Source organism: Oryzias melastigma, linkage group LG16 (genome assembly GCF_002922805.2).
Source record: "Oryzias melastigma strain HK-1 linkage group LG16, ASM292280v2, whole genome shotgun sequence".
Taxonomy (NCBI): domain Eukaryota; kingdom Metazoa; phylum Chordata; class Actinopteri; order Beloniformes; family Adrianichthyidae; genus Oryzias; species Oryzias melastigma.
Window position 1 is genome coordinate 29,430,815 of NC_050527.1, and position 9,690 is coordinate 29,440,504.

A 9,690-nucleotide genomic window follows, 5' to 3' on the forward strand; every position below is an offset into this window, starting at 1 on the left:
TAATTCTATCATTGTTAGGTTTGTACTTTATGTTTAAAGATTCATTTATTATAGGATGAAATGAGACCCTCCACACATGTGAAACATTTAGATAGAGCTATGGGACACTGCGAAAGCTCAGAATGAGGCAGCAGAGGCAGATCTGTCTTGTCAAGCTTCTTCTCAAATCTCAATTTATGACAACTGAATATAAAAAAAGTCTACTCTTAGTCTTTTCCAGAAAGACGTGATTGATCCCATTTCATGAAAAGTTCTGTCGGTGGGTTAGGTTTTAATGTGCGCCAGTGGGTGCAGCGTCTCACTGCTTCAAATCCTGCTCACTCAACTCATGTAGTAAAAGTCTCTGGCGCAGATACAAAGAGATTTCATGTAATAATAGTCAGACTGTGGTGTGGAATGCAGGCAGAACAGAGAAAAAAACAATCCAAGATGGACAAACTCCCAGAAAGCACTCTGGCACACCTGCTACGGCGAGGAGCTCCAGAGACTGGAGACACACAGGACTGACTGATGCCGACATAAAAGCTCAGTTAGCGCTGGTTTCATACAAGCAACATACGTAAGGCCATGGATGAATAGATTTTTATTTTCCCCCCTAGGCAAACCCTATATAAAACAGTGTAATGAATACTGCAGAGGATCCTTGAATTTTAATGATTTAAAAAATGAGAGAAACAAGGAAGGCTTGACAAGCAAACACATTCTTCTCTACAAGGTCGTCATCCTGCATGGACGTCTCATTCATTAAAACAGCAAGAGAACTCCAGATTATCAATATCTATCCAATTCAAAAATGAGCCACGCTGTGATAAAAGTGTGCCATTCTTATTAAGATCTCAGTGTCGTCTTTTTTCTTAAAGATTATTTTCTGTTTCATGGGAGCGGTAGTCACTAATTTCTCCTGGGAGCCACAAGCTGCTGCTATCTCAGCTGTGTTTACTAATCTTCCCCTGACAACAATTTCTCAGCTCCACACAGCTAATACCGGTCCAATGTAAATAGCCTTATCTCATAAACTCTTGTTATCCCCCACCTTGGTTGTCCAATGTGAAACAGAAGTCAACACTAGAAGTGATTTAGCAGAAAAGTGGTGGGAACTTGGTGAATCTACGTCAAGCAAGGTTATCCAGCTTGACTTTTGTTGTAACTTTAAAAGAGCGGAAAGCTGAGATTTCACTTTAAAGTGACAACGGTGGGTTGAATAATGCAAGTAGAGCAGTGCTGCTCATGCAGAACTGATGGGTGAGCAAAAAGATGAACAAACACAATCTGTCTCCTGGTGCTGAAAGATGAGGCTGACGCCCAGAAGTTCTGGCGCCGCCTCGTCATGTGCCGACTCTCTGCCTCAGTCCACCTGCAGTGGTCCCGGGCTGCTCTAAAGGCCACGGCAGCAGCGTGTTTTAATTAAACCCAAAGGGAAAAGATTTAATTATCCCACCGCCGGTCGTGAATGGGGCTGGTAGTCGCAGGTAGATTCTCACTTGAATGCTGATGATGTGGAGGTGAGGAAGGTATGGGGTTGAATTAAACGTGGGACTTATCGAGCACAGGATTGAATTAGGATAAACGCCTGAAGGCGCCAAAAAGGATTTTTTTGTGCTGTAAATCGAAATTATTATTTTTTTAAAAAGTAGCTTTGAAAGAGACGAACCTTTAAACAAAGTTCACAACTGACTCAAGGCTCACCTGAGGGGGCGTTTCCTTTTCACTTTATTTTTAAGACCTGCTCCAATGAAATGTGTGTTTTTAACATGTTCATGTAGAATCTTTCACATGCTGGAGGACATATATAAAGAAAGTTAAGATTACAACGGTGTTCCTGAGTATTTCTTGATTCAGACTATCGTGAATCAGAAGCAGATGAGAAAATTCCAACAGTCCTACTCTTAAAACCCAGAGGCGAATTTCTACAATAGATCTAAAGATAACTGGAGCGGGACTTTAAGCAGTAATGAGAACCCTAGCTGCTGAATTCAAATAATTTAAAGTCATTTGAAATGAACAAATGCTGTCAATGTCTGGCTGTCAAATGTCTTTTAGTTTTGCTATATTCTAGAGAAGACTAAATGTTGACCTTGTAGGTTTGGGGTTTTAAATTTTAGTGTCCAAAATACAACCATGATCATTTTTCTGGTACACTATTTCCTGGCTATATCACGGTTCACCGTTTCAAGGATTATTTTCAGTGAAATTTTGCTTCATTTTTTTTATGCGTTCTGTGTCCTGATTGGCTGGAGACTGTGTCAGTCAATCTCTTCTGTACCATGTCTCCTGTACAGATACATGCAGCTCTCTGAATTGACATAAATCTTGGATCGTGATCAGATCTTTGCTTTTATTCTGTAATACTGGCCTTATTTTTTATGAAGGCTTGAACTTTAAGAGTTTAAAAGTGTGAAAATGTTAATGTCTGTCTGAGAAAAGTGTCTAAAGTGAGTGAGGGGATTTACAGCATTCTGTAATTCTACATTGTGGATTTCATCTATCACAAGTTATTTATTGAAGGTAACCTCTGCAATACAGGAGGGAAAACTCTATTTGGGAAGCAAAAAAACCCACTTCTGTTTATGTTTTTTATGTAAAAAAAATGTGTTGTTTTAATGGTGGCAAATTATAACTATCCAATGATTAAATCAGTGATGCAGCTTCTCAACTTATTAATTTGTCTGTAGTCATTCTAGTGTCATCTGCATAAAACTTTAGTGTGTTCTGCTTTCAGTTTCTACTAGGATCAAATGCAAATACTGGACTAGGGATTAAACCCTTTCTTTGTCCTTTCTTTTACAGAAACTCTTTTTTTTAATTGTTAAAAGTCAGAGATATTCAGGCTCAAATTAAGTTTTAGTAACAGACAAAATTTGATATTTAAGGAAAATACATCTACCATGAGAGTTAACCCTTTAACATCAGAGATGTCCCTGGCAACATCTAAATAACACAGGCTGTTTAACCTACCCATTCACAAATGCAGCTTTTCATATGGGCTTTGCACTGTAACACAACACATTACTATTCGTATAAAAACAGCAAAACATTGCTTTTCCCTGGAACAGGATAATCTGATTTACGTTGATTGTGTAAACACTTCACTACTGTGAAGTGTTGCAGATCAGGGCGAAGCTGCTGCTCTCAACTTCAGAATCCAATGGAATTACATTCATTGCATAAACAGTTGAAGAGTTACAGAAGTCAAATTTAAACACCAAGGCTAAAACTATGGTGTTAAAGGGTTAACAGATTATCAAGTACCACATCTGAAAAAACGCTTTACACTCTGCTAATGTGTTCACTTTTTCTGAGGCTGGTTTAGTGGTTGTATGGTTTGCTTTTTGCTGATATGCTATGTAATATAAACTGTTGTGTTCACTCTACACACTCGCACTCCCAACTCGTCATAGTATATGGATGGATGGTTCAGTCCCTCTCCATGTCACTTTTTGGGTTTCCCAAACTCGTCAATTTTTAACCTGCTGGCTGTTCCCATTACATCAGGGGTTCCCAACCCTCAGGATGCAGTACCTGATGTGGAACCTGGTAACCTGGTACCGGTTCCTTATCAGGTACCGCGTCCTGAGGGTTGGGAACCGTTGATTTAATGGGAACAGCCAGCAGGTTAAAAAATGATGAGTTTGGAAACCACATCCCAGTATTGATCCAGTTACGGTACTGGTATCAGTCCGCTTACCAAGGGTTAGGGTCCCCTGATTAGTGTATGCTTTTTTTTCCCTTTCTGTGGCTCGGTACCAAGCACCCTTTGGACCAGTACCAGTTCGGGGCCCTAGGGTTGGGGAGTCCTGTTTTAATGGGAACAGCCAGTATGTCAAAAAACAACAAGTTCGGGACCCAAAATGTCAAAAGGAGGGTGCCAGAACCATACGTCCATATGTAATCAGTTGGGAGTGAGAATTCGTTGGTTCAGTTGATTTCCTCCCAAAGTTTTGTGAATTTGTTACCTACCTGTTGCCCCCTCCTCCCCCACTCATTTATCTGTCTGAGTCTTCCATCAGGGCTGCTCTTTAGCCCCCATGAGGCTCCAGAGAAAACCTTTACCTCTCTTGTTTCATCATTTTTCTTGAAACATAAAAGATTCGGTTTGTAATGTCAGTGGATATCCTGTGTATCTGATAAGGTAATGACAGTTTACACACCCGCAAAAACCCATAAGCACGAATCATCTGATATTTGAACACGTGATAACCAGAAAACCCTTCAATTACTCCATTATTTTTTTTCATTTTTTATGTATGTAATGATGCAAATTTCTAACTAATCCTTTTCTACTCATCTATTCTTGGTAAACATATCAACACTGGCAGTCAAAATTTTTCAAATGTGAAAAGTAATATGAATTTTACAACACATTGTTGTCGTCTTTCATTTGTACATCACGAGGAGAAAAAGGTGGTTGTCTTGGATACACCACGCTACTGATGGTTTCTCATCGGACATCGGGTCATTCTGTTTATAGGGTTACTCGATTTGCAGTGTATGTAAACAGCTTCACGCTTTCATAAAGTTTGTCAGCCTAAGCGCTTTGATCAAATGGAGAAAGCTTGACTGTGTTTCAGAAACACAATACATAAAGTGGAACAAATGTGGTCCATTTTCCCCTCAACATTTAATAGAATTCATGCCATTACCAGGCATGCATGTTTTCTCTCTCCTTCCTGTACAATAAACACTTCCATGCATGTTTTTTTCCCCCATGAGTTTGCACAATTCTCATTACCATATTATAGACAGATTGATTGGTCACAGCCGAGGGATGCCTGCTCCCTAATCATATTTCAGGTTTTCAGTAAAAGCACTTCAGCAGGAAGCTCACTGCCGCCACCGCTATTTCTGCTGAGAAGCTAAAAACGGAGTCTTCTTTCTGTCAGGTCCCTGTAGGTGTTTGTTAATGCAGAAATGGAGGAGAGTCTTATGAGTTATGCATGTCGTCTCGCATACGGCAAACACCGATAGAGGGGATGATTGCAGGAAAACGCTGGTCTCCATTAGTCCCGTGAGGCTGGTTAACATCAAATTATCCTCGGGGTCTGCAGGACTGACATGCCGGACGCCGGTGCGTCATTAGAGCTGATGCATAATGGAAACAGGACAGGACTGGTTTAGGCGGTTTCCCTCCTACACTTTGATGTTTATGTATTTATCTGACTTGAAGGCAAAGTTGTTGGTCTCGCTAAGTTACATACACTGAGTTTCTGTGTAAGATCATCTCAGTTCGCCATAACCGATGCTGACCAACCAACAGGCCAAGAAAGAGAAAAGTTCCTACCCTTTAGGAGGTCAAAACTCGACGAAGGCGAACTGTAGGTTCGAAACAAGAGCCAGTCGAAGTCATCCTCCTCCCCCTGGGTGAAGTCACACAGATTAGGGTCAGAGTCCTCTTCAAACGTGCAGCCAGCAGCTAGAGGAGGGCAAGAAATGGGATTAAATTAGTACAAATGCAGGAAGTTAAAAAAGTACACACAAGATCTAGACCTAATGAATCAGGAACCCATTAGAACTCAGACCCATTTTTCCCATAAAGTAAATTATATAGGATATCAACAGACCAGGTGGAGCACAGAACACATTTCTGATGTTCTGTTACATTAATGTCACCATGGATACTTTCCATGTTTATGCAGCAGTCTTACGCTGGTTTCAAACAGCACATAGAAGCCGCTTACATTCGCCGCCCTTGTTAATCTATGGTGTGGTTCTCACCAGACGTGAAGCGTCCTCCGCGGTTGCAGCGATTGTTTTGGCATCTGCTCTATTTTTTACGCAAGCCGCAAGCAATCCGCGTCAATCCTGGCAGTAGTTACGCCAAGACAAACGAGAAAATCTGGTCATTTTCAAAATATAACCAATTTTTCACAATAAAATACCGTGACTGACTAATGCAATCATATTTTTGTATCTAAACAGACTCTAGAGATGAAAATAAAAAAAAACAATCAGACAGACATACACACATAGATCAATAGAGTGGGCCGACTACACAGCAGGGGGGGGTTTTGGGGTGTCTAAAAACATAGTGAGAGAGAGCAGTTGGTGACAAGTCAAGATGGACAATGTCAAATAAATTCCACAAGCTCTAAATAACCACAGCTGAGCAGAAACGCCAGTCGACCGTCGCAGAAAAATATGTATCTGGTGTGAACTGGAGGTGAAGCAGATTCCATGCGGACGTCGCTCTGCAGCGCTTCCGCGTCTGGCGTGAACTCGGCGTTATACTACATTTATACTGTGGTCCTTAAGTGTTAATCTTGTCAACAAATCACTCAACTCGAATATATATTAAAGATCACAACAACTTATAAAAAAGAAAAACAAAAAATAAAAAAATAATGAAATTAAATAAAAATGAAAGTCAAAAACAAAACAACACATGAAATGGTAAAAAATAGGTCACTGACGCTGGCTGTTTTTTTGAAATGCGTCTTCAATGTTCGCATAGTAATAAAAGTTTAATGATAAGTATGGAGCACATCCAGTATCACTTCACACCAAGTAACTTTTAATTGATTTTTCATCATGTCATCAGCCAATCAAGGATGTCCCACAGTACCAATAATACACAGAACATTTACTTTTGTTTCATTTTTTAACATTTAATTTTGATTAAATACTTTGGTTTACAGACATGTTTTTTTTCTTTTTATGGAAAACAAAAGGGTGGGTACTATGGGATATCGCTGATTGGATAATAAAGTCGGTCCATCATTTCAAATAAAAGTGTTTTCTCATGAAGCGATACTGGATCTGCTCCATACTTTTTATAAAACTTAATAAAAATTTGAAAAATCCTCATCATACAGTCAGAGATGTCCCATAGAACCTACCTTTTCTGGTTTCTCAACGTTTTGTTTTACTGAAAATTACTTTTGTTTTCAAAAATGTTAAATTTTTATTTTATTTTACTTTTTAGAATAGTATTTTGGTTTCTGAATTTTTATTTCATTCATTCATCTTCTTATCCGCTTCCTCCCTTTCGGGGTCGCGGGGGTGCTGGAGCCTATCCAGGCTACTTATGGGCGAAGGCGGGGTACACCCTGGACAGGTCGCCAGTCTGTCACAGGGCCTCAATCACACACCCAGTCACTCTTACATTCACACCTAGGGGCAATTTAGAGTCACCAATTAACCTATGAAGCATGTTTTTGGACGGTGGGAGGAAGCCGGAGTCCCCGGTGAAAACCCACGCATGCACGGGGAGAACATGCAAACTCCACACAGAAAGGTCCCAGCCGGGATTTGAACCGGGGCCTTCTCGCTGTGAGGCAAGAGCGCTAACCACTGTGCCACCGTGCAGCCCGAATTTTTATTTATTTATAAAAATGTAATTGTGTTATAATTTATTTATTTTTGCTTTTTTAATTGTCGTGATCTTTAAAATGTTTTGGTGTCGAGTGATCGAGTGATTTGCATTTTAAAGCCCCTGTACATTTACTTTTGGACTAGGAACCTGTGAATTCAAGAGAGAATTTTAAAGGCCTTTCTTCATCTCTGCTGCCTCATTGCCATTTTCCATCCTCACTTAAGTCAGCCAGACAGGCCAAACTTCCCGCCACAATGAAATGTGCGCTGAAGCCACAATGACCGTTCCCCTACACTTACAGACCAGAGAAGTGGCCTCAGACGAGTGTTTATGTGGAGGTTGACCACTGCTCTGATGTGGCTCAGCAAAGCATGGCAACGGCACACTGACGGAAACTTTGCTCGGGGTCATTTTCCACGCTAGTGGGTGTGAAGACGCTTCTGCAGCTTTTATGACCTAATGATCATCTTGAAATGATGATGAGTGCTGGAACTGCCAGATTGAGCTCAAACCCTAAAATAAGGAAGCTGCAAAAGTCCTGCAGGCTGCATCGGTGCTGTCAAAACTGCAACCAATCCCTTTAATCAGTCACCTTCTTTAATTACTGCAGTCTTGCTCCAACGAAAACAGAGTCAGACAGAAAGCTATAATTGCCCCCGCGTCCGAGGACAATTACCACCCACAAGAATACGTATCGAAAACCCCATTTACAAAGGCATAAACAAACGGCGGTAACATTTGGAGAGCGCGGACACTCTGGGGAATATAGTGATTATCATAATTCCTCACATTCTGCTATCTGTTGCGCCACAGAGCTACATTTTTTTGGAAGGAAATTGAATAGCGATGGCTTTAATGGGCCTTTTGGTCCAGATTAATGTGCTTCAGTCGCTCCTTTCTGCATCTGTGGCCATATTTCACATTAGTCGATCATGTGAGGATTACAGCCCAGTGGTGGGCAGTTTGAATGGCTCAGTCAAAAGAGCCGACCCTGTGTCAGTAATAATTAGAGCAGGACAGCATGAGACGTGGCATACTAATGACAGGAATAATGACGGCCAGGTACTGAAGGTGACCCCAGCGCTCGCCAGCTTTATTGCCGCTCATTCTTTTTCTCTGATCTGCCATTAAACAAATGCTCTGGATATGACGGTCCGCAGACAAAAACACAGCCGCTCTCCCTGCATTGAGGATTCATAATTCTCCTTTTTAATGCTCATGTAAAAGATTACCGAAGGTTAAAGTCGTTCATTTATTGAGGCTGTGGGAGAAAGCTTTTGAGTGGCACTGCTAAAGAGGCTGATAGAAGGAACATCAGAAAAAAATAAAAATCTCATTTTATAGAAAACCATAAAACCGTAAAATACATAGAATTTGTGCTGTAATTAAAATAGTGAATAGACTTGATCCTGTATATATACAAGTTTCTCTCCAGTCTTCTGCCACACCTGTGATCCATCAGCTCCTTCCTTCCTCCCTCTGATGCAAATGCCTCCTGCGGTTCTCCTACTGTTTTTTACATACTCTTTGTACTCTCGCATTCAAGACTTCCAGCTGCTCTCTATTGGGTTTTTCATGCTTTCGCTTCCAGACGTTTGTGTATTTTGGGACTTACATCTTGTATTTTTAGACGCCTCAATCTATCTTCCATGTTTCCAGGGGCGGAGCTAAGGAGGGGCAAGGGGTGGCCACCACCAGTTTTTGAATCCATGTTAATCACATTGTTGACAAAGATGAACAAATCCTCAATACAGGCTTCTTTAAGCGTTGCAAAAATAACAAAAGTAACATTTTTCAATAAAAAAAAACAATAAAAAATAATAAGAATACATATTTTTTATGCTTTCATTTGTAATGGCCTTTGATGTTCACATTTGCTACCCTTCCAAAGTCTTCTGTCCCTCCATATAATTGATTTAGCTTTTCCCCTGTGGGTTTCACTTTTGAGTCTTATGCCATGTTCACACCGGGACAGTGTGAAGTCCATGGTGTTCACACTGACTGGACGAGCATTAAGGGATACTTCTCCTTTCTCTGCTGTTTACTAACGCATGTCAGCATTTGTACGCATCGCCTAAAACTTGTCATAGAAATTATATGTGAATGCATTTGCGTAATTTTACTTAGACTTTTCATAGGGAGTGGTTGGTCAGACGCATGTTGCCGAGGCCGCTGTGGGAGTAGTTTTGACTTTTTTTGGTCTGTTAACTTACTGCAGTTTAGTGCCATTCGCTTTAGATCTAATACCTGGAAACAATGAAGGAGCTGCCTTCTTCCCCTCCCGTTTCAATGAGTAATATTGTAAGTTTAAGTAACATATTTTCAACTATTATACTCTTTTCTTTAGAGTTTACAATTGTATTTTTATTTATTTATCTTTT

The 9,690-nt window shown here is 40.5% G+C and overlaps 1 protein-coding gene across 4 annotated transcripts in view; it reads right to left on the minus strand.

The window, feature by feature from the left end:
• The window catches only part of LOC112140501 (protein tyrosine phosphatase receptor type U), a 268,959-nt gene that overhangs the window by 185,937 nt on the left and 73,332 nt on the right, over positions 1 to 9,690 (minus strand). For all 4 annotated transcript variants that reach the window (XM_024263482.2, XM_024263485.2, XM_024263484.2 and 1 more), the window contains exon 2: positions 5,279 to 5,410. In XM_024263482.2, coding sequence (XP_024119250.1) covers positions 5,279 to 5,410 — 132 coding nt within the window. The remainder of the gene's footprint in view (positions 1 to 5,278; positions 5,411 to 9,690) is intronic.